We start from the raw sequence: 26,695 nt of genomic DNA, 5'->3' as shown, positions 1-26,695 counted from the left end.
GAAATGTAAAGTGCTGCGGAATATGTCGGCGCTATAGAAATAAAATTTATTATTATTATTATTATTATTATTATACTGATAGGGAATCTAGATTGTGAGCCCAAATGGGGGCAGTTACAATAATGTCTATAAAGCGCTGTGGAATTAATGGCGCTATATACTGTTAGGTCCATATATATTTGGACAGAGACAACATTTTTCTCATTTTGGTTCTAGACATTACCACAATGAATTTTAAACAAAACAATTCAGATGCAGTTGAAGCTCAGACTTTCAGCTTTGGTTTGAGGGTATCCACATTAACATTGGATGAAAGGTTTAGGAGTTTCAGCTCCTTAACATGTGTCACCCTGTTTTTAAATGGACCAAAAGTAATTGGACACATTAATTAATTGTAAATAAAATGTTCATTTCTAGTACTTGGTTGAAAACCCTTTGTTGGCAATCACTGCCTGAAGTCTTGAACTTATGGACATCACCAGACGCTGTGTTTCCTCCTTTTTGATGCTCTGCCAGGCCTTCACTGCGGTGGTTTTCAGTTGCTGTTTGTTTGTGGGCCTTTCTGTCTGCAGTTTAGTCTTTAACAAGTGAAATGCATGCTCAATTGGGTTGAGATCAGGTGACTGACTTGGCCATTCAAGAATATTCCACTTCTTTGCTTTAATAAACTCCTGGGTTGCTTTGGCTTTATGTTTTGGGTCATTGTCCATCTGTAGTATGAAATGACGACCAATCAGTTTGGCTGCATTTGGCTGGATCTGAGCACACAGTATGGCTCTGAATACCTCAGAATTCATTCGGCTGCTTCTGTCCTGTGTCACATCATCAATAAACACTAGTGACCCAGTGCCACTGGCAGCCATGCATGCCCAAGCCATCACACTGCCTCCGCCGTGTTTTACAGATGATGTGGTATGCTGTGGATCATGAGCTGTACCACGCCTTCACCATACTTTTCTCTTTCCATCATTGTGGAAGAGGTTGATCTTGGTTTCATCTGTCCAAAGAATGTTCTTCCAGAACTCTGCTGGCTTTTTTAGATGTTTTTTAGCAATGTCCAGTCTAGCCTTTTGATTCTTGATGCTTATGAGTGGCTTGCACCGTGCAGTGAACCCTCTGTATTTACTTTCATGCAGTCTTCTCTTTATGGTAGATTTGGATATTGATACGCCTGCCTCCTGGAGAGTGTTGGTCACTTGGTTGGCTGTTGTGAAGGGGTTTCTCTTCACCATGGAGACTATTCTGCGATCATCCACCACTGTTGTCTTCCGTGGGCGCCCAGGTCTTTTTGCATTGATGAGTTCACCAGTGCTTTCTTTCTTTCTCAGGACGTACCAATCTGTATATTTTGCCACTCCTGATGTTGTAGCAATTTCTCGGATGGGTTTTTTCTGTTTTTGCAGCTTAAGGATGGCTTGTTTCACCTGCATGGAGAGCTCCTTTGACTGCATGTTTCCTTCACAGCAAAACCTTCCAAATGCAAGCACCACACCTCAAATCTACACCAGGCCTTTTATCTGCTTAATTGAGAATGACATAACGAAGGGATTGCCCACACCTGTCCATGAAATAGCCTTGGAGTCAATTGTCCAATTACTTTTGGTCCCTTTAAATACAGGGTGGTACATGTTAAGGAGCTGAAACTCCTAAACCCCTCATCCAATGTTAATGTGGATACCCTCAAATGAAAGCTGAAAGTCTGAACTTCAACTGCATCTGAATTGTTTTGTTTAAAATTCATTGTGGTAATGTCTAGAAGCAAAATTAGAAAAATGTTGTCTCTGTCCAAATATATATGGACCTAACTGTAAGTGAGTATTGTCGGCTGCATACAGCTGAAAATGACTACTACAAGGACATTTGCCGTTTCAACATATTGCGCCTAAGCAAGAGGGCAGAGGTTTAGCATTAGCAATGCTGAATCCCTGAATCCGAATTCACATCATTGTTCACACATGATTCAATCAAATCTACTAGATGTGGACATTGATGTGGATGGTGAATTTCAACCAACCAAGATCTCAATACAAAGTCGTCTCACAGCTCCAGCAATCAGAATTGTGACCATGTCAGTAATTGGTGAGTAATTACAGTGTTGGCCAAAAGTATTGACACCCCTGCAATTCTGTCAGATAATACTCAGTTTCTTCCTGAAAATGATTGCAAACACAAATTCTTTGGTATTATTATCTTCATTTAATTTGTCTTAAATGAAAAAACACAAAAGAGAAAGAAGCAAAAAGGAAAACATTGATCATTTCACACAAAACTCCAAAAATGGGCCGGACAAAAGTATTGGCACCCTCAGCCTAATACTTGGTTGCACAACCTTTAGCCAAAATAACTGCGACCAACTGCTTCCGGTAACCATCAATGAGTTTCTTACAATGCTCTGCTGGAATTTTAGACCATTCTTCTTTGGCAAACTGCTCCAGGTCCCTGATATTTGAAGGGTGCCTTCTCCAAAATGCCATTTTTAGATCTCTCCACAGGTGTTCTATGGGATTCAGGTCTGGACTCATTGCTGGCCACCTTAGAAGTCTCCAGTGCTTTCTCTCAAACCATTTTCTAGTGCTTTTTGAAGTGTGTTTTGGGTCATTCTCCTGCTGGAAGACCCATGACCTCTGAGGGAGACCCAGCTTTCTCACACTGGGCCCTACATTATGCTACAAAATTTGTTGGTAGTCTTCAGACTTCATAATGCCATGCACACCGTCAAGCAGTCCAGTGCCAGAGGCAGCAAAGCAACCCCAAACATCAGGGAACCTCCGCCATGTTTGACTGTAGGGACCGTGTTCTTTTCTTTGAATGCCTCTTTTTTTCTCCTGTAAACTCTATGTTGATGCCTTTGCCCAAAAAGCTCTACTTTTGTCTCATCTGACCAGAGAACATTCTTCCAAAATGTTTTAGGCTTTTTCAGGTAAGTTTTGGCAAACTCCAGCCTGGCTTTTTTATGTCTCGGGGTAAGAAGTGGGGTCTTCCTGGGTCTCCTACCATACAGTCCCTTTTCATTCAGACGCCGACGGATAGTACGGGTTGACACTGTTGTACCCTCGGACTGCAGGGCAGCTTGAACTTGTTTGGATGTTAGTCGAGGTTCTTCATCCAACATCCGCACAATCTCTTGATAATTTTTATTTTCCGTCCACATCTAGGGAGGTTAGCCACAGTGCCATGGGCTTTAAACTTCTTGATGACACTGCGCACGGTAGACACAGGAACATTCAGGTCTTGTAGATGGACTTGTAACCTTGAGATTGCTCATGCTTCCTCACAATTTGGTTTCTCAAGTCCTCAGACAGTTCTTTGGTCTTCTTTCTTTTCTCCATGCTCAATGTGGTACACACAAGTACACAGGAAAGAGGTTGAGTCAACTTTAATCCATGTCACCTGGCTGCAAGTGTGATTTAGTTATTGCCAACACCTGTTAGGTGCCACAGGTAAGTTACAGGTGCTGTTAATTACACAAATTAGAGAAGCATCACACGATTTTTCGAACAGTGCCAATACTTTTGTCCACCCTCTTTTTATGTTTGGTGTGGAATTATATCCAATTTGGCTTTAGGACAATTCTTTTTGTGTTTTTTCATTTAAGACAAATTAAATGAAGATAATAATACCAAAGAATTTGTGTTTGCAATCATTTTCAGGAAGAAACTGAGTATTAGCTGACAGAATTGCAGGGGTGTCAATACTTTTGGCCAACATTGTATAGGAATCATCTGTATAATTCTCTCTATAATACAGGATGAAATTCATGGAGATTGTATAGTGAAATCCAGAAATAACAAAAGGAGCAAAACAGTTTGTAATTGTCAGGTTTTTTTTTTTTTCAGATGGACCAGAATCCACTATGGCACCGAGCACAGAACAAATTACTACTCCACTATCAACCACCACAGGACCAACAGCAACTACCACTCAGCCTACCACCAGCACTGAGTCTCCAACTACCACACAGCCTTTGACAACCACACCGACTCCCACTGCCACACAATCTCCAACTACCACACAGTCTCCCAATACCACAGAGACTCTGACTACCACACTGTCTCCCACTACCACAGAGACTCTGACTACCATACAGTCCCCCACAACCACACAGTCTCCCACTACCACAGAGACTCTGACTACCACACAGTCTCCCACTACCACAGAGACTCTGACTACCACACAGTATCCCACTAGCAAACAGTCTCCCACTACCACACAGTCACCCACTACCACAGACACTCTGACTATCACACAGTCTCCCACTACCACACAGTCTCCCACTACCACAGAGTCTCCCACTACCACAAAGTCTCCCACTACCACAGAGACTATGACTACCACAGAGACTTTGACTACCACACAGTCTCGCAATACCACAGAGACTCTGACTACCACACAGTCTCCCACTACCACAAAGTCTCCCACTACCACTCAGTCACCCACTGCCACAGAAACTCTGACTACCACACAGTCTCCCAATACCACTCGCACAGAGACTCTGACTACCACACAGTCTCCCACTACAACAAAGACTCTGACTACTACACATTCTTCCACTACCACACAGTCTCCCACTACCACAGAGACTCTGACTACCACACAGTCTCCCACTACCACACAGTCTCCCACTACCACAGCGACCCTGACTACCACACAGTCTCCCACTACCACACAGTCTCCCACTACCACAGAGACTCTGACTATCACACAGTCTCCCACTACCACAGAGACTCTGACTACCACACAGTCTCCCACAACCACACAGTCTCCCGCTACCACAGAGACTCTGATTACCACAGAGACTCTGAATAACACACAGTCTCCCACTACCACAGAGACTCCTACTACCACACAGTCTCCCAATACCACTCAGCCTTCCACTATCACAGAGACTCTGACTACCACACAGTCTCCAACTACCACAGAGACTCTGACTACCACACTGTCTCCCACTACCACACAGTCTCCCACTACCACACAGTCTCCCACTACCACAGAGACTCTGACTACCACTAAGTCACCCACTGCCACACAGTCTCCCACTATTACAGAGACTCTGACTACCACACAGTCTCCCACTACCACAAAGTCTCCCACTACCATTCAGTTTCCCACTACCACAGAGACTCTGACTACCACACAGTCTCCAACTACCACAGAGACTCTGACTACCACACAGTCTCCCACTACCACACAGTCTCCCACTACCACACAGTCTCCCACTACCACACAGTCTCCCACTACAACAGAGACTCTGACTACCACAAAGTCTCCCACTACCACAGAGACTCTGACTACCACTCAGTCTCGCACTACCACAGAGACTCTGATTACCACACAGTCTCCCACTACCACACAGTCTCCTACTACCACAGAGACTCTGACTACCACTCAGTCTCCCACTACCACAGAGACTCTGACTACCACAAGTTCTACCACTACCACACAGTCTCCCACTACCACACAATTTCCCACTACCGCTCAGTCACCCACTGCCACAGAGACTTTGACTATCACACAGTCTTCCACTGCCACACTGTCTCCCACTACCACAGAGATTCTGACTACCACACTGTCTCCCACTACCACACAGTCTTCCACTACCACACAGTCTTCCACTACCACACAGTCTCCCACTACCACACAGTCTCCCACTACCACAGAAGCTCCGACTACCACACAGTCTCCCACTACCACACAGTCTTCCACTACCACACTGTCTCCCACTACCACAGAGACTCTGACTGCCACACAGTCTCCCACTACCACACAGTTTCCCACTACCACACTGTCTCCCACTACCACAGAGACTCTAAGTACTGCACAGTCTCCCACTACCACAGAGACTCTGACTACCACACTGTCTCCCACTACCACAGAGACTCTGACTACCACTCAGTCTTGCACTACCACAGAGACTCTCATTACCACAAAGTCTCCCACTACCACACAGTCTCCCACTACCACAGAGACTCTGACTACCACTCAGTCTTCCACTGCCACACAGTCTCCCACTACTACAGAGACTCTGACTACCACACAGTTTCCCACTACCACACAGTCTCCCACTACAGAGACTCTGACTACCACAAAGTCTACCACTACCACACATTCTCCCACTACCACAGAGACTCTGACTACCACACAGTCTCCCACTACCACACAGTCTCCCACTACCACAGAGACTCTGACTACCACACATTCTCCCACTACCACACAGTCTCTCACTACCACAGAGACTCTGACTACCACACATTCTCACACTACCATACAGTCTCGCACTACCACACAGTCTCCCACTACAACAGAGACTCTGACTACCACACAGTCTCCCACTACCACACAGTCTCCCACTACCACAGAGACTCTGACTAACACACAGTCTCCCACTACCACACAGTCTCCCACTACAACAAAGACTCTGACTATCTCAAAGTCTCCCACTACCACACAGTATCCCACTACGACACAGTCTCCCACTTCCACAGACACTCTGAATACTACACATTCTCCCACTACCACACAGTCTCCCACTACCACAGAGAATCTGACTACCACACAGTCTCCCACTACCACAGAGACTCTGACTACCACACAGTCTCCCACTACCACACAGTCTCCCACTACCACAGAGACTCTGACTTCCACACAGTCTCCCACTACCACAGAGACTCTGACTACCACACAGTCTCCCACTACCACAGAGACTCTGACTACCACACAGTCTCCCACTACCACACAGTCTCCCACTACCACACAGTCTCCCACTACCACTCAGTCTCCCACTACCACTCAGTCTCCCACTACCAGTCAGTCTCCCACTACCACAGAGACTCCGACTACCACACAGTCTCCCACTACCACACAGTCTCCCACTACCACAGAGACTCTGACTACCACACAGTCTCCGACTACCACACAGTCTCCGACTACCACACAGTCTCCCACTACCACACAGTCTCCCACTACCACACAGTCTCCCACTACCACTCAGTCTCCCACTACCACACAGTCTCCCACTACCACAGAGACTCTGACTACCACACAGTCTCCCACTACCACACAGTCTCCCACTACCACACAGTCTCCCACTACCACTCAGTCTCCCACTACCACAGAGACTCTGACTACCACACAGTCTCCCACTACCACACAGTCTCCCACTACCACTCAGTCTCCCACTACCACAGAGACTCTGACTACCACTCAGTCTCCCACTACCACAGAGACTCTGACTACCACTCAGTCTCCCACTACCACACAGTCTCCCACTACCACAGAGACTCTGACTACCACGCAGTCTCCCACTACCACACAGTCTCCCACTACCACACAGTCTCCCACTACCACACAGTCTCCGACTACCACACATTCCCCCTCTACCACACAGTCTCCCACTACCACAGAGACTCTGACTACCACACAGTCTCCCACTACCACACATTCTCCCACTACCACAGAGACTCTGACTACCACACAGTCTCCCACTAGAACACAGTCTTCCACTACCACAGAGACTCTGACTACCACACAGTCTCCCACTATCACACAGTCTCCCACTACCACAGAGACTCTGACTACCACACATTCTCCCACTACCACACAGTCTCCCACTACCACAGAGACTCTGACTACCACACAGTCTCCCACTACCACACAGTCTCCCACTACCACAGAGACTCTGACTTCCACACAGTCTCCCACTACCACAGAGACTCTGACTACCACACAGTCTCCTACTACCACAGAGACTCTGACTACCACACAGTCTCCCACTACCACACAGTCTCCCACTACCACACAGTCTCCCACTACCACTCAGTCTCCCACTACCACAGAGACTCCCACAACCACACAGTCTCCCACTACCACACAGTCTCCCACTACCACACAGTCTCCCACTACCACTCAGTCTCCCACTACCACAGAGACTCTGACTACCACTCAGTCTCCCACTACCACACAGTCTCCCACTACCACAGAGACTCTGACTACCACAGAGACTCTGACTACCACTCAGTCTTCCACTGACACACAGTCTCCCACTACTACAGAGACTCTGACTACCACACAGTTTCCCACTACCACACAGTCTCCCACTACAGAGACTCTGACTACCACAAAGTCTTCCACTACCACACATTCTCCCACTACCACAGAGACTCTGACTACCACACAGTCTCCCACTAGAACACAGTCTTCCACTACCACAGAGACTCTGACTACCACACAGTCTCCCACTACCACACAGTCTCCCACTACCACAGAGACTCTGACTACCACACATTCTCCCACTACCACAGAGACTCTGACTACCACACATTCTCCCACTACCACACAGTCTCTCACTACCACAGAGACTCTGACTACCACACATTCTCACACTACCACACAGTCTCCCACTACCACACAGTCTCCCACTACCACAGAGACTCTGACTAACACACAGTCTCCCACTACCACACAGTCTCCCACTACAACAAAGACTCTGACTATCTCAAAGTCTCCCACTACCACACAGTATCCCACTAGGACACAGTCTCCCACTACCACAGACACTCTGAATACTACACATTCTCCCACTACCACACAGTCTCCCACTACCACAGATAATCTGACTACCACACAGTCTCCCACTACCACAGCGACCCTGACTACCACAAAGTCTCCCACTACCACAGAGACTCTGACTACCACACAGTCTCCCACTACCACACAGTCTCCCACTACCACACAGTCTCCCACTACCACACAGTCTCCCACTACCACACAGTCTCCCACTACCACACAGTCTCCCACTACCACACAGTCGTCTCCCACTACCACACAGTCGTCTCCCACTATCACACAGTCTCCCACTACCACACAGTCTCCCACTACCACAGAGACTACCACTACCACACAGTCTCCCACTACCACTCAGTCTCCCACTACCACAGAGACTCTGACTACCACTCAGTCTTCCACTGCCACACAGTCTCCCACTACTACAGAGACTCTGACTACCACACAGTTTCCCACTACCACACAGTCTCCCACTACAGAGACTCTGACTACCACAAAGTCTTCCACTACCACACATTCTCCCACTACCACAGAGACTCTGACTACCACACAGTCTCCCACTAGAACACAGTCTTCCACTACCACAGAGACTCTGACTACCACACAGTCTCCCACTACCACACAGTCTCCCACTACCACAGAGACTCTGACTACCACACATTCTCCCACTACCACACAGTCTCTCACTACCACAGAGACTCTGACTACCACACATTCTCACACTACCACACAGTCTCGCACTACCACACAGTCTCCCACTACAACAGAGACTCTGACTGCCACACAGTCTCCCACTACCACACAGTCTCCCACTACCACACAGTCTCCCACTACCACAGAGACTCTGACTACCACACAGTCTCCCACTACCACACAGTCTCCCACTACCACACATTCTCCCACTACCACACAGTCTCCCACTAACACTCTGTCTCCCACTACCAGTCAGTCTCCCACTACCACAGAGACTCCGACAACCACACAGTCTCCCACTACCACACAGTCTCCCACTACCACACAGTCTCCGACTACCACACAGTCTCCGACTACCACACAGTCTCCCACTACCACACAGTCTCCCACTACCACAGAGACTCTGACTACCACAAAGTCTCCCACTACCACACAGTCTCCCACTACCACACAGTCTCCCACTACCACTCAGTCTCCCACTACCACAGAGACTTTGACTACCACACAGTCTCCCACTACCACACAGTCTCCCACTACCACAGAGACTCTGACTACCACTCAGTCTCCCACTACCACAGAGACTCTGACTACCACTCAGTCTCCCACTACCACACAGTCTCCCACTACCACAGAGACTCTGACTACCACACAGTCTCCCACTACCACACAGTCTCCCACTACCACACAGTCTCCCACTACCACAGAGACTCTGACTACCACACAGTCTCCCACTACCACACAGTCTTCCACTACCACTCAGTCTCCCACTACCACAGAGACTCTGACTACCACTCAGTCTTCCACTGCCACACAGTCTCCCACTACCACACAGTCTCCCACTACCACACAGTCTCCCACTACCACACAGTCTCCCACTACCACACAGTCTCCCACTACCACACAGTCTCCCACTACCACACAGTCTCCCACTACCACACAGTCTCCGACTACCACACAGTCTCCCACTACCACACAATCTCCCACTACCACAGAGACTCTGACTACCACACAGTCTCCCACTACCACACAGTCTCCCACTACCACTCAGTCTCCCACTACCACAGAGACTCTGACTACCACTCAGTCTTCCACTTCCACACAGTCTCCCACTACTACAGAGACTCTGACTACCACACAGTTTCCCACTACCACACATTCTCCCACTACCACAGAGACTCTGACTACCACACAGTCTCCCACTAGAACACAGTCTTCCACTACCACAGAGACTCTGACTACCACACAGTCTCCCACTACCACACAGTCTCCCACTACCACAGAGACTCTGACTACCACACATTCTCCCACTACCACACAGTCTCTCACTACCACAGAGAGTCTGACTACCACACATTCTCACACTACCACACAGTCTCCCACTACAACAGAGACTCTGACTACCACACAGTCTCCCACTACCACACAGTCTCCCACTACCACACAGTCTCCCACTACCACAGAGACTCTGACTAACACTCAGTCTCCCACTACCACACAGTCTCCCACTACAACAAAGACTCTGACTATCTCAAAGTCTCCCACTACCACACAGTATCCCACTAGGACACAGTCTCCCACTACCACAGACACTCTGAATACTACACATTCTCCCACTACCACAGAGAATCTGACTACCACACAGTCTCCCACTACCACAGCGACCCTGACTGCCACAAAGTCTCCCACTACCACACAGTCTCCCACTACCACAGAGACTCTGACTACCACACAGTCTCCCACTACCACAGAGACTCTGACTACCACACAGTCTCCCACTACCACACAGTCTCCCACTACCACACAGTCTCCCACTACCACACAGTCTCCGACTACCACACAGTCTCCCACTACCACACAGTCTCCCACTACCACAGAGACTCTGACTACCACACAGTCTCCCACTACCACTCAGTCTCCCACTACCACAGAGACTCTGACTACCACACAGTCTCCCACTACCACAGAGACTCTGACTACCACACAGTCTCCCACTACCACACAGTCTCCCACTACCACACAGTCTCCCACTACCACACAGTCTCCGACTACCACACAGTCTCCCACTACCACACAGTCTCCCACTACCACAGAGACTCTGACTACCACACAGTCTCCCACTACCACTCAGTCTCCCACTACCACAGAGACTCTGACTACCACTCAGTCTTCCACTGCCACACAGTCTCCCACTACTACAGAGACTCTGACTACCACACAGTTTCCCACTACCACACAGTCTCCCACTACAGAGACTCTGACTACCACAAAGTCTTCCACTACCACACATTCTCCCACTACCACAGAGACTCTGACTACCACACAGTCTCCCACTAGAACACAGTCTTCCACTACCACACAGTCTCCGACTACCACACAGTCTCCCACTACCACACAGTCTCCCACTACCACAGAGACTCTGACTACCACTCAGTCTCCCACTACCACAGAGACTCTGACTACCACTCAGTCTCCCACTACCACACAGTCTCCCACTACCACAGAGACTCTGACTACCACACAGTTTCCCACTACCACACAGTCTCCCACTACCACACAGTCTCCCACTACCACAGAGACTCTGACTACCATACAGTCTCCCACTACCACAGAGACTCTGACTACCACACAGTCTCCCACTACCACACAGTCTCCCACTACCACAGAGACTCTGACTACCACACAGTCTCCCACTACCACACAGTCTTCCACTACCACTCAGTCTCCCACTACCACAGAGACTCTGACTACCACACAGTCTCCCACTACCACACAGTCTCCCACTACCACACAGTCTCCGACTATCACACAGTCTCCCACTACCACACAGTCTCCCACTACCACAGAGACTCTGACTACCACACAGTCTCCCACTACCACACAGTCTCCCACTACCACACAGTCTCCCACTACCACACAGTCTCCCACTACCACACAGTCTCCCACTACCACACAGTCTCCCACTACCACACAGTCTCCCACTACCACACAGTCTCCCACTACCACACAGTCTCCCACTACCACACAGTCTCTGACTACCGCTCAGTCTCCCACTACCACAGAGACTCTGACTACCACACAGTCTACCACTACCACACAGTCTCCCACTGCCACACAATCTCCCACTACCACTCAGTCTTCCACTACCACAGAGACTCTGACTAACACACAGTTTCCCACTATCACACTGTCTCCCACTACCACACAGTCTCCCACTACCACAGAAACTCTGACTACCACACAGTCTCCCACTACCACAGAGACTCTGACTACCACACAGTCTCCCACTACCACACTGTCTCCCACTACCACAGAGACTCTGACTGCCACACTGTCTCCCACTACCACACAGTCTCCCACTACCACACATTCTCCCACTAACACTCTGTCTCCCACTACCAGTCAGTCTCCCACTACCAGTCAGTCTCCCACTACCACAGAGACTCCGACAACCACACAGTCTCCCACTACCACAGAGACTCTGACTACCACACAGTCTCCCACTACCACACAGTCTCCGACTACCACACAGTCTCCCACTACCACACAGTCTCCCACTACCACAGAGACTCCGACTACCACACAGTCTCCCACTACCACACAGTCTCCCACTACCACACAGTCTCCCACTACCACACAGTCTCCCACTACCACTCAGTCTCCCACTACCACAGAGACTCTGACTACCACACAGTCTCCCACTACCACACAGTCTCCCACTACCACAGAGACTCTGATTACCACTCAGTCTCCCACTACCACAGAGACTCTGACTACCACTCAGTCTCCCGCTACCACAGAGACTCTGACTACCACACAGTCTACCACTACCACACAGTCTCCCACTACCACACAATCTCCCACTACCACTCAGTCTCCCACTACCACAGAGACTCTGACTAACACACAGTCTCCCACTACCACACAGTCTCCCACTACCACAGAAACTCTGACTACCACACAGTTTCCCTCTATCACACTGTCTCCCACTACCACACAGTCTCCCACTACTACTCAGTCTCCCACTACCACAGAAACTCTGACTACCACACAGTATACCACTACCACACAGTCTCCAACTACCACACAGTCTCCCACTACCACAGAGACTCTGAGTACTGCACAGTCTCCCACTACCACACAGTCTCCCACTACCACAGAAACTCTGACTACCACACAGTCTCCCACTACCACAGAGACTCTGACTACCACACAGTCTCCCACTACCACACTGTCTCCCACTACCACAGAGACTCTGACTGCCACACTGTCTCCCACTACCACACAGTCTCCCAATACCACACATTCTCCCACTACCACACAATCTCCCACTACCATTCAGTCTCCCACTACCACAGAGACTCTGACTAACACACAGTCTCCCACTACCACACAGTCTCCCACTACCACAGAGACTCTGACTACCACACAGTTTCCCACTATCACACTGTCTCCCACTACCACACAGTCTCCCACTACTATTGAGTCTCCCACTACCACAGAAACTCTGACTACCACACAGTATACCACTACCACACAGTATACCACTACCACACAGTCTCCCACTACCACACAGTCTCCCACTACCACACTGTCTCCCACTACCACAGAGACTCTGACTGCCACACTGTCTCCCACTACCTCACATTCTCCCACTACCACACAGTCTCCCACTAACACTCTGTCTCCCACTACCAGTCAGTCTCCCACTACCACAGAGACTCCGACAACCACAGAGACTCTGACTACCACACAGTCTCCCACTACCACACAGTCTCCCACTACCACAGAGACTCTGACTACCTCACAGTCTCCCACTACCACAGAGACTCTGACTACCACACAGTCTCCCACTACCACACAGTCTCCCTCTACCACAGAGACTCTGACTACCACACAGTCTCCCACTACCACACAGTCTCCCACTACCACACAGTCTCCCACTACCACAGAGACTCTGTCTACCACACAGTCTCCCACTACCACACAGTCTCCCACTACCACAGAGACTCTGACTACCACACAGTCTCCCACTAACACACAGTCTCCCACTACCACAGAGACTCTGACTACCACACAGTCTCCCACTACCACACAGTCTCCCTCTACCACAGAGACTCTGACTACCACTCAGTCTCCCACTACCACAGAGACTCTGACTACCACACAGTCTCCCACTACCACACAGTCTCCCTCTACCACAGAGACTCTGACTACCACACAGTCTCCCACTACCACACAGTCTCCCACTACCACAGAGACTCTGACTACCACTCAGTCTCCCACTACCACAGAGACTCTGACTTCCACACAGTCTACCACTACCACACAGTCTCCCACTACCACACAATCTCCCACTACCACTCAGTCTCCCACTACCACAGAGACTCTGACTAACACACAGTCTCCCACTACCACAGAGACTCTGACTACCACACAGTATACCACTTCCACACAGTCTCCAACTACCACAGAGTCTTCCACTACCACACTGTCTCCCACTACAACACCATCTCCAACTACCACACCGTCCCCTACTACCACACCATCCCCCAATACCTCACTGTCCCCTGCTACCACAACGTCTCCCACCACCAAACCGTCTTCCACTACCACACTGTCTCAAACTACCACACTGTCTCCCACTACAACACCATCTCCAACTACCACATTGTCCCCCACTACCACACAGTCTCTGACTACCACACAGTCTCCCACTATCGCACCGTCCCCCACTTCCACACCATCTCAAACTGTCACACCGTCCCCCACTACCACAAAGTCCCACAATACCTCACAGTCTCTCACCAGCACTATGGTTCCAACTACCCCACAGCCGCCCACCAGGACTGAGCCTCCAATTACCAGACAGCCCCCCACCAGTACTAAGCCTACAACAACTATTCTGCCAAAGATAACCACAACTGCTAAAAACATATGTCCATTAAGATTCAGTATTACAAGCAGATTATATACGGACAGTCTCAAGAACACATCGTCTGAAGACTATAAAAAACAGTCCACTGAGATTGGAAACATAGTAAGTAGGAATGAGTCATTTCTATAATCTTTTCCATAATCACATTGTTAGGATGTTGTCCATATATACAGTGTTGGCCAAACGTATTGACACCCCTGCAATTCTGTCAGATAATACTCAGTTTCTTCCAGAAAATGATTGCAAACACAAATTCTTTGGTATTATTATCTTCATTTAATTTGTCTTAAATGAAAAAACACAAAAAGAATTGTCCTAAAGCCAAATTGGATATAATTCCACACCAAACATAAAAAAGAGGGTGGACAAAAGTATTGGCACTGTTCGAAAAATCATGTGATGCTTCTCTAATTTGTGTAATTAACAGCACCTGTAACGTACCTGTGGCACCTAACAGGTGTTGGCAATAACTAAATCACACTTGCAGCCAGTTGACATGGATTAAAGTTGACTCAACCTCTGTCCTGTGTACTTGTGTGTACCACATTGAGCATGGAGAAAAGAAAGAAGACCAAAGAACTGTCTGAGGACTTGAGAAACCAAATTGTGAGGAAGCATGAGCAATCTCAAGGCTACAAGTCTATCTACAAAGACCTGAATCTTCCTGTGTCTACCGTGCGCAGTGTCATCAAGAAGTTTAAAGCCCATGGCACTGTGGCTAACCTCCCTAGATGTGGACGGAAAAGAAAAATTATCAAGAGATTTCAACGCAAGATTGTGCGGATGTTGGATGAAGAACCTCGACTAACATCCAAACAAGTTCAAGCTGCCCTGCAGTCCGAGGGTACAACAGTGTCCACCCGTACTATCCGTCTGCATCTGAATGAAAAGGGACTGTATGGTAGGAGACCCAGGAAGACCCCACTTCTTACCCCGAGACATAAAAAACCAAGGCTGGAGTTTGCCAAAACTTACCTGAAAAAGCCTAAAACGTTTTGGAAGAATGTTCTCTGGTCAGATGAGACAAAAGTAGGGCTTTTTGGGCAAAGGCATCAACATAGAGTTTACAGGAGAAAAAAAGAGGCATTCAAAGAAAAGAACACGGTCCCTACAGTCAAACATGGTGGAGGTTCCCTGATGTTTTGGGGTTGCTTTGCTGCTTCTGGCACTGGACTGCTTGACGGTGTGCATGGCATTATGAAGTCTGAAGACTACCAACAAATTTTGTAGCATAATGTAGGGCCCAGTGTGAGAAAGCTGGGTCTCCCTCAGAGGTCATGGGTCTTCCAGCAGGACAATGACCCAAAACACACTTCAAAAAGCACTAGAAAATGGTTTGAGAGAAAGCACTGGAGACTTCAAAGGTGGCCAGCAATGAGTCCAGACCTGAATCCCATAGAACACCTGTGGAGAGATCTAAAAATGGCAGTTTGGAGAAGGCACCCTTCAAATATCAGGGACCTGGAGCAGTTTGCCAAAGAAGAATGGTCTAAAATTCCAGCAGAGCATTGTAAGAAACTCATTGATGGTTACCGGAAGCGGTTGGTCGCAGTTATTTTGGCTAAAGGTTGTGCAACCAAGTATTAGGCTGAGGGTGCCAGTACTTTTGTTCGGCCCATTTTTGGAGTTTTGTGTGAAATCATCAATGTTTTGCTTTTTACTTCATTCTCTTTTGTGTTTTTTCATTTAAGACAAATTAAATGAAGATAATAATACCAAAGAATTTGTGTTTGCAATCATTTTCAGGAAGAAACTGAGTATTATCTGACAGAATTGCAGGGGTGTCAATACTTTTGGCCAACACTGTATTTCATAGGGCGTTATTGTTATACCATGTATTACCAGGCAGATATACGGCAGATTATAATCTTACATCTGACCCTGTCCTCTGTTGGTATTTTGTTCTAGTTTATTGGATTCCTGTAAATCACATGCATTAAGGCCTCCTCATTCAGACATCCACGAATCTCGTACATGCTCCATCCCTGATTTTCAAAGATAAAACACGTACTTATTAAAGTCTGTGGTGCTACAGACATGTCTGTGTTTTTTGTGCACTTTGTGTTCTCACAGAAATCCCTGGGACATGTTTACACCATGTGCAGAATTATTAGGCAAATGAGTATTTTGATCACATCATCCTTTTTATACATGTTGTCCTACTACAAGCTGTATAGGCTTGAAAGCCAACTGCCAATTATGTAAATCAGGTGATTTCTATCTCTAATGAGGAGGGGTGTGGTGGCAACTTCCTTTCCTTTGGCTAAATGGGTCAGAAGAGAGATTTGTCGGACTCTGAAAAGTCAAAAATTGTGAGATGTCTTGCAGAGGGATACAGCAGTCTTGAAATTTCCAAACTTTTGAAGCGTGATCACCGAACAATCAAGCGTTTCATGGCAAATATCCAACAGGGTCGCAAGAAGCGTGTTAATAAAAAAAGGCGCAAAATAACTGCCCATGAATTGAGGAAAATCAAGCGTGAAGCTGCCAAGATGCCATTTGCCACCAGTTTTGCCATATTTCAGAGCTGCAACGATACTGAAGTATCAAAAAGCACAAAGTGTGCCATACCCAGGGACATGGCCAAGGTAAGGAAGGCTGAAAAACGACCACCTTTGAACAAGAAACAAGATCAAACATCAAGACTGGGCCAAGAAATATCTTAAGACTGATTTTTCTAAGGTTTTATGGACTGATGAAATGAGAGTGACTCTTGATGGGCCAGATGGATGGGCCCGAGGCTGGATCAGTAAAGGGCAGAGAGCTCCACTCCGACTCAGACGCCAGCAAGGTGGAGGTGGGGTACTGGTATGGGCTGGTATCATCAAAGATGAACTTGTGGGACCTTTTCGAGATAAGGATGGAGTGAGGCTCAACTCCCAGACCTACTGCCAGTTTCTGAAAGACACCTTCTTCAAGCAGTGGTACAGGATGAAGTCGGTATCGTTCAAGAAAAACATGATTTTCATGCAGGACAATGCTCCATCACATGCATCCAAATACTCCACAGCGTGGCTGCCCAGTAAAGGTCTAAAAGAAGAAAAAATAATGACGTGGCCCCCTTGATCACCTGATCTGAACCCCATAGAGAACCTGTGGTCCCTCATAAAATGTGAGATCTACAGGGAGGGAGAACAGTACACCTCTCCGAACAGTGTCTGGGAGGCTGTGGTGGCTGCTGCACGCAATGTTGATCGTAAACAGATCAAGCAACTGACAGAATCTATGGATGGAAGGCTTTTGAGTGTCATTGTAAAGAAAGGTGGCTATATTGGTCACTGATTTTTTTTGTTTGTTTTTGAATGTCAGAAATGTTTATTTCTAAATGTTGTGTTGTTATATTGGTTTACCTGCTGAAAATAAACAAGTGAGATGGGTATATATTTGGTTTTTATTAAGTTGCCTAATAAATCTGCCCAGTAATAGTTACCTGCACAAACAGATATCCTCCTAAGATAGCCAAATCTAAAAAAAACCCCACTCCAACTTCCAAAAATATTAAGCTTTAATATTTATGAGTCTTTTCGGTTGATTGAGAACATAGTTGTTGTTCAATAATAAAAAGAATCCTCTCAAATACAACTTGCCTAATAATTCCGCACGCAGTGTATTGTTGATTGAGTTACTGATCAAAATTACCCATAGAATCTTTGGTCATTGAAAATCACGTCCAGCACTTGGATGGCATCGGTGAGAGCTGTCCATGGGCTGCCCATGATTAAAATAGTTATAGATAGGAGAAGTTTTGCAGTCTATTTTTTTTCATATGTGAAAATAACTGATGAACCTTGATGGTAAAATCTCTGACACAGGGACCAAACACAGATGAAAGTTGGAAACAAATCACGGATGACAGTCAGACTGTTTATACAGACGTCTGAATGAGGCTGAATAGTGATATTTTTTTAAACCAGTAAAAGACGGGAGGTGAAATAAATTCATTAAAAGGCACCGTGATATCACTGATGTTTTGCATTTTCACCTGTTTACAGTTATAATAATGAAATCTACGACTGATATGAACAGATGTAATAGACTTGCAACAAGTTTTGTGCCATCTCCTCTTCCTGTAGTTACATGTTCATTATCTGCTGTGTCAGTCATGTCTAGGAGTATAGACCGCAGCAGAGCAGACTAGAAGCTACAACACAGAGTATTCCCACTGCCATTACTGGAGCTCTCATCCTTCTCTCCTTTCATCTTTCTACAGGTGATGAGATTTTTAATAAATATTAATTTCTACGTTACAAACATTTGGAGAATAGAATTTATGTAAGTGTTTATTATATTTATTATATACAGTATAAGTGTGAAGAATTTGTTACAATTTTGCCCACAATTCAACAAAATGGACTCACAAAATTTGATAAATTAATGGAAATTCAAAGCTGCTTCTTTTTTTTTTTTCGCTTTTTCGGAGTAAATGTCACACAAGCTAGAATGAGTCTTAAAATGTCACACGTTAATCTCCAACTGTCCAAAATTATTTGATAGCTTTTGTAGGGTACTGGGGTAAAATTTCGCAAAAAATGTGACATTTTGAAAAGTAAAAAATGTTGACGAAGGATAAAACATCTAGACCAAAACCACCTCCATAATGCTGAATGAAAAAAAACACAAACACAACCGAGTAAACTAAAAAAGGTGCAAATTACATCATGAATATAGTGAAAATAAAGAGAGTCACTCTTAGAATAATTTTTAATATTAGAACAAAGGTGTAAAAGCCACGTGCATCGGCCCATAAGACAGATTACTGGTGGTTAATATTAAAATGTAGTGACCCCCATAATGAATAATGTAGGTGTCCTTTGTCCCCTTTTCTTCATCAACAGCACAACATGCAGAATTTATAATGAGCTGTGGGTTAAGCGTGTGCAGCGGCTTCATATATCTGCAGACTATAAGGCTATGTGCACACGATGCGTTTTTGATGCGTTTTCACAGCGTTTTTTTACGCTTGTAAATGGTCCAAAAAACGCTAAGGAATACTTATGCAAGATAATGCAATGACAATCCTGAAGTGTTGTGCACATGATCCGTAAATTTCCGTCCATATTTGCAGTGTTTTATTTTCTGCAGCATGTCAATTCTTTTTGCGTTTCTGCCGCGTTTTTGACTCATTAACTTCAATTGAGTCAGTCAAATCTGCTGCAAAAGCGCAGTTGTAAAAAGGTTTGCGTATTTGCTGCCAAAAATGCTGCAGAATTTTCAAAAGAAATGATGTCAGAAGGAGGAAGAGTGTGTGTGCGTCACAAGAGTTCAGTACAAGTCTATGACGCCAGAACAAGACCAGAGCGAGGCTGTCATAGAGATGTATTGAAAAGTGACGTCTATGCCGAACCATTAAATATTGGAGCTGCCGGCAGGTCATTTTTTGTCAGAGACCGACGGGAGTGACGCTGGAAAAGGAGGAAGGTTGCGGTAGTTGAGTAAGAGACAGGGAGCAGGAGAATGACATTTAAAGGGAATCTGTCACCCACTTTTAGTGATATCATGTAAAAATATCACCCAATTGTGCGTCCCATAAGGATTCTATTAGGACTTTTGATTCCCCCCGATCCCGCACCTTTGATGCATAAATACCTTTTTAATCTTGGTGGAGATGTATGGAAATCACCGCGGTCTGGTCCTATGGGCGGGGCTTATTCGCCCCCCCCCCCTCGGCTTGCTGAACATAATCTTCATCTGTGAATATCACAGATGCCGTAGTTTTCCGCGCTTGCGCATTTAAAAGGCCGCCGGTGCTTGCGCAGTATGCTTTGGGCAAAGCATATAATCGGTACTGCGCATGTCCCGGTATTTTTCAGTGCGGTCTATGCCCCGGAAGTCTTCACATGCAGGACACACTTCCGGGGCATAGACTGCGCTGAAAAATATCAGCGCATGCGCAGTACCGATTATATGCTTTGCCCACAGTTGGGCAAAGCATACTGCGCAAGTGCCGGAGGCCTTTTCAATCCGCAAGCGCGGAAAACTACGGCATCTGTGATATTCACAGATGAAGATTACGTTCAGCAAGCCGAGGAGGGGGGGGAGAAGGCGAATAAACCCCGCCCATCGGACCGGACCACGGTGACTTCCATACATCTCCACCAAGATTAAAAAGGTATTTATGCATCAAAGGTGCGGGGTCGGGGGGAATCAAAAGTCCTAATAGAATCCTTATGGGATGCACAATTGGGTGATATCTTTACATGATATCACTTAAAATGGGTGACAGATTCCCTTTAAAGCACCATTTCAGCGGTGTAAAAACAAACACTGAGGTGGTGCTTTAAATAAACCACTGGACCCCTGTGATTCCAATTGAATCGGCGTCGGACTGGAGCACCTTAGGTCATAAAGATAAAATCATTCTTGGGGCCCACTATGTAGCTACATAGAAATAAATACAAGACCACCAATTGTCCGGTAAAACACACTAATATCAAGGTATAATATAAGATAGTACAAATCTTAATTATGTAACAGGGGTTGTTGGGGTAGCCCTCTCATAGAATGTAAAGTAACCATCTCCCAGAATATAATGCAGTCCTCATATAGTATAATGAAGCCCCACTCATAGAATATAATGTAGCCCCCTTAGAGTATAATGCAACCCCCTCATAAGGTATAATGCAGCCCCCCATAGAATATAATGTACCCCCTCATAGGGTATAATACAGCCCCCCTCATGTAGTGTAATATAGCCCCCTCAGAGTATAATGCAGCCACCTCATAGGGTATAATGCAGCCCCACAGAATAAAATTCAACACCCCACAGAATATAATGCAGCCCCCCTCATAGACTATAATGCAGCCCCCATCATAGGGTATAATGCAGCCCCCCACAAAATATAATGCAGCCCCCCTCACTGGGTATAATGCAGCCCCCCCACAGAGTATAATGCAGCCCACCACAGAATATAATGCAGTCCCCCTCATAGGGTATAATGCAGCCCCTCACAAAATAAAATGCAGCCCCCTCACTTGGTGTAATGCAGCCCCCTCATAGGGTATAATGCACCCACACACACAGAATTTAATGCAGCCCCTTTCATAGGATATAATGTAGCCCCATATGCCGATACGGTTGAATGTGGCGCACTTTGGGGGGCAGCGCTGGAGCGGGGCCCCCATGACTTACAGGCCCCATAGCAGCTGCGTGGGCTGCGGGCCCCTGAGTAGCGGGGGCCCTGGTCTGCCTGCCCTGATAGCAGTCAGTGTTAGCCTGCGGCTAACACTGCACGCTATTAAAGTGCAATGAATATTCACCCCTCTCCATGCCCATGTGGGCGTTGGGAAGAGTGAATATTCATTTCTCTTTAGCAGCAGGGGCAGGCTTTAGCCACAGCTGCTGGCTTCTGCCTCCTGTCACCCGCTGCTGCTCTGCTGGCACCAGGTGGGCCCCCTGACTCACGGGCCCCATAGCAACTGCATGGTGTGCCGCTATTAGCAACCCGCCACTGGCTGGGGGCCACTGGAGCAGTGGGTGCCTTAGGTAGCTGCCGGCACTATATGCCAGCAGGTGTCAGTGCCTGGGCCCACTGGACAATCCTCCAATTCTCCAGTGGGTCAGTCCGACCCTGAATTGAATCATACAGTAATTCCATGTAGAAGAAAGTAAAACTATATTCCCACAATGAGCTTTTGGTGTGTTTTTGATGCTGCAAAATTTTGCTGCATCAAAAGTACAGCATCTTACAGCACCTTTGTATATCAATAAAATTTTGACAAATCCAAATTCCAGGAAGCAACAAAAACAGCTTTACTTAAAGCATCACACTCCAAAAAGAGACAAAAAACACAGCGTCAAAAAATGCGTTAAAAATACAATGAAAACCCACAAGTAACCAAATTTAAATAATAGGTGCAGAAATGGTTTAGAAATTCTGCAGCGTCAAAAACTCACCAAAAGCTCATCGTGGGAATGCAGTCTAAGGCCACATTCACGCGTTCAGTATTTGGTCAGTACATTGCATCAATATTTGCAAGCCAAAATCAGGAGTGGATGAAAAATACAGAAGTGATGACGTGTTTCTATTATACTTTTCCTCTGATTGTTCCAGTCCTGGTTTTGGCGTAGTCAGACGGCCGTATAACGGATGATGATGGCACCGCAATGCCCGGTCTGGAAGGCGCTGTCCTGATTTGAGTGTGAGACCGGCATAGAAATGCATGCTGTCATGTTCGGGTCAGGAGAGCCGCCGGTTTATAATGAGCGGTGGTTGAGCGTGTGCTGTGGCTTCATATTACTGCAAACCATTAATTAAAACACTGGACACTTTTGGCTTGGCCGTTCCTGTAACTCACTTTGAATCGTACAGTCATGCCACAAAGAGGACAGTAAGGCCGGGGTCACCTATGCGAGAAACTCGCATGATTCTTGTGCGAGTCTCTCTCATGAACACCCAGTACTGCCGCCGGCACTGGGACCGGAGCGTGCGGTTGCATAGAAATAAATGCAGCCACACGCTCCGGTCCGAGTGGCGCGACAGTACCGGGTGTTCATGAGAGAGACTCGCACAAGAATCATGCGAGTTTCTCCCATGCGTGACCCGGCCTAAGACTTAATATAAACTTGTATATAAGTGAGCAGGTGATCAAAATTACCATCAATGGCCACCAAAAAGGACAAGTATGGCTGCAACTTCTCCTCAGGTAAAATAGACTGCAGCTCTGCAATAGGAATAGTCACAAGAAAATGTCTAGTTTAAGGAAGGTTGATGGGTGTGAGGATGACTGGTGGAGGAGGGATGCAAAGAAACAAAGTTAGTCCTAAATAAGTGACATAAATATGCACGTGCAAATCTGCAATGTAGAATATGTAGGCTTTGGTGTAGGAGAAACTTTCTCATGGAATAATTCTCCTCTACATCCCCCATTCTACTGTCACATACAATACACTGGATGCTCCACACTTCTAACCTGACTCTTCCGGATCCTTTCTGCAGGAACGGTTCCTTAGTGACCTTCATGGATGTAGAATTTGAAAATGAGACAGTAACCCCGACCCACAGACAGATGGTGGATAAAGTCGCTGCAGAACTGAAAAAGACGACCCCACCGAACACCATGGGTGATTTATGGATTGATCCTCAGAGTATTCAGTCTAGAGGTAAGTCTACGCTGGGATTATTCAGAACTATGTCACAGTCACAACTTAACTCCAAAAGCAAAAACAGACCCCACACCAGACCCCCAATAAATACCAACCAGGCTCTTTTTATTATGTTCGATGTTCAAGCAGGTAATTTGTGGCCTCACTGACTTCAGCCTCTACAGAAAACTTCCTGTATGTAATTGTTTATTGGATCTGATTTATGATGAAGACTGAGAGCAGCTTTTCCAGTGTATCCCTAGAATTATTTTTTGTCTCAAACTGCAAACCCTAATATACAGATATGTGCCCTCACTTAGGGTATGTGCACACGATCAGGAATGGCTCAGTATTTGCTCAGGATTTGACGCAGCAGAAATCTGCACCATATCTGCATCTGAGGTCACTGGCATTTCACCTGCATTTTTATGCGTTTTTTACATGTGTTTTTGATGTGTTTTTTCATTGCATGCTTTTTTTTTTGCCGCATGACATAAAACTAATTGAAAGTTGGCTTCTGGGAAAGAAAAAAAAGTGATTTCCTGTTTGCAGATATATTGGGGTATTTGCATACAGTCAGTAAATGCTGCGGGTTGGACGCTGGGTCCATCCTGCAACGTCCAACTGTTAGGCTATGTGCACACGGTGCGGATTCTGCTGCGGATCCGCAGCGTTTCTGCAGCTGCGGGTCCGCAGCAGATTTAGGTGCGTTGTACAGTACCATTGTTTTCAATGGTAAACTGGAAAACGCAGTGCACATGCTGCGGATTTTTCCGTGCAGATTTGCTGCTGGTTACAATCCGCAGCATGTCAATTCTTTGTGCGGATTCCGCTGCGGTTTCACACCTTATCCATCATGAGGTGTGAAACCGCAGGGCAAAACCGCAGGCTAATCCGCAGATAAACCGCAGGACTTTTGTCCTGCGGATTTACCTGCGGATTTTACAACAAAATCCGCACCACCTAAAAACTACGTGGGCACATAGCCTTACAGCATAGTGGATGGGATTTCAAGAAATCCCATGCCCACTATGCCTGCGGCTCACCAGCAGAGACGGACATGCGCGTCTTTCGAGACCCCAGCATGTCAATTTATGTAGCGAAGATGCTCAGTCTCCGCTGCGTAAATTACCCATACACTTTCATTAGATGTGGTAAAACTGCATTATCACATTGGCCAGAAAAATCTGTATAGATAATTCAAGTAAAAAAGACAGAAAATTTCAAATAAATAATATTCTTATTGGTGAAGAATTATATTTGCAGCCTTTGGATATGTGCAAACAGCATTTTTTAGACAACAGGGTACTTGCTAAGTTTTGCAATAGAAATATGTTGCAGGTGGTGTTTTTACTGAAGCATCTTGACTTATGGATATGGGACGGACCCCCACTCCATCTTAAAACCACCATAACTACAGTAAACCTAGGTACTAGAATAAATACACAACACATTATATTGGTTGTCAAAATGGCCACAGCTTTATTTAAATCACAGGATTAAAACAATCACATTAGGAGTCAGGTGAAGTGCTAGTACATTGGGATTCACAAGTCCTGTGATATCCCCAGCTTCTGACATACAGAACCAGGCCAGACAGCCATAAAGGGGCGGCACGCACTGGCTTGCCATTCAAGCAGAGCCAGTAAACTTTCAGGGCACCAATGACCCTATTATCCTCACTCCTGTGCTTAACCACTGTGCCCGCCCCTGATTGACGTTACCATTACAACGTCCTTGAGGCTGGCCACCAAAGCCGAGCCTGTTCACCACCATGAGGTTTTACATCCTCTATTAGTTAAAATGAGTCCCCCTTAACTTGCCTGCAACTTCCACCTGACTCCTAAACCGCAAAGCTGTGACGGGTTATAAATTCACATTTGACACCATTTTTTTTTTTTTTTTTTTATAAATCATTTTAGTAAACTTATAAACTAGAAGTCCCTGCAAAAGCATTAAGGGGACTAACTTGGCAAACCTCTGACTCACAAAGAGTCATCCTACAGCACTCAGGAGAGGAAAAACCCCCTGTGGAGGAAACCTCTAGGGAACCATGGCTGAAGGATTGCCCTTCCCTTGGGCTTAGAAGGTTAATGCCGTTAACTCTTTATAGCCATGATAAAATTGAACCTGGAACAAAATATACAATGGTAAGTTCAAAAATACAATAAAGCATTCATCATACAAGCAATAATTAAAACGTTTTAGGACAATGATTATAAACAGGGCGGGTGGGCGGGAAATGCTTCCTCCTGTTCATCCTGTGCATGAAAGAGAGAGAGAGACACAGATTTCCTGCTCTATATAATCCCCACCCTCCTCACAGTAACCCACCAGGCACAGACATACTGGGCTTCTTACTCTGAAAGCAACATCCCTCGTGCTTAAAAATCTATACCACTACACCAAAAATGCTGCAGGAGTAA

The 26,695-nt window shown here is 46.5% G+C and overlaps 1 protein-coding gene across 1 annotated transcript in view; it reads left to right on the top strand.

Moving 5' to 3' along the window:
* The window catches only part of LOC141048874 (uncharacterized), a 184,053-nt gene that overhangs the window by 93,554 nt on the left and 63,804 nt on the right, over positions 1-26,695 (top strand). Inside the window, exons 4-10 of the mRNA XM_073544963.1 lie at positions 3,837-7,041; positions 8,100-8,172; positions 8,768-9,921; positions 11,502-11,574; positions 12,242-15,289; positions 19,398-19,459; positions 24,124-24,287. Coding sequence (XP_073401064.1) covers positions 3,837-7,041; positions 8,100-8,172; positions 8,768-9,921; positions 11,502-11,574; positions 12,242-15,289; positions 19,398-19,459; positions 24,124-24,287 — 7,779 coding nt within the window. The remainder of the gene's footprint in view (positions 1-3,836; positions 7,042-8,099; positions 8,173-8,767; positions 9,922-11,501; positions 11,575-12,241; positions 15,290-19,397; positions 19,460-24,123; positions 24,288-26,695) is intronic.

This window comes from Dendrobates tinctorius, unplaced genomic scaffold, assembly GCF_039654945.1.
Source record: "Dendrobates tinctorius isolate UK_male_01 unplaced genomic scaffold, ASM3965494v1 ptg000138l, whole genome shotgun sequence".
In the NCBI taxonomy this organism is placed as follows: domain Eukaryota; kingdom Metazoa; phylum Chordata; class Amphibia; order Anura; family Dendrobatidae; genus Dendrobates; species Dendrobates tinctorius.
Note: the sequence above shows the minus strand (reverse complement) of the source record. Positions and strands in the feature narration are given on the sequence as shown.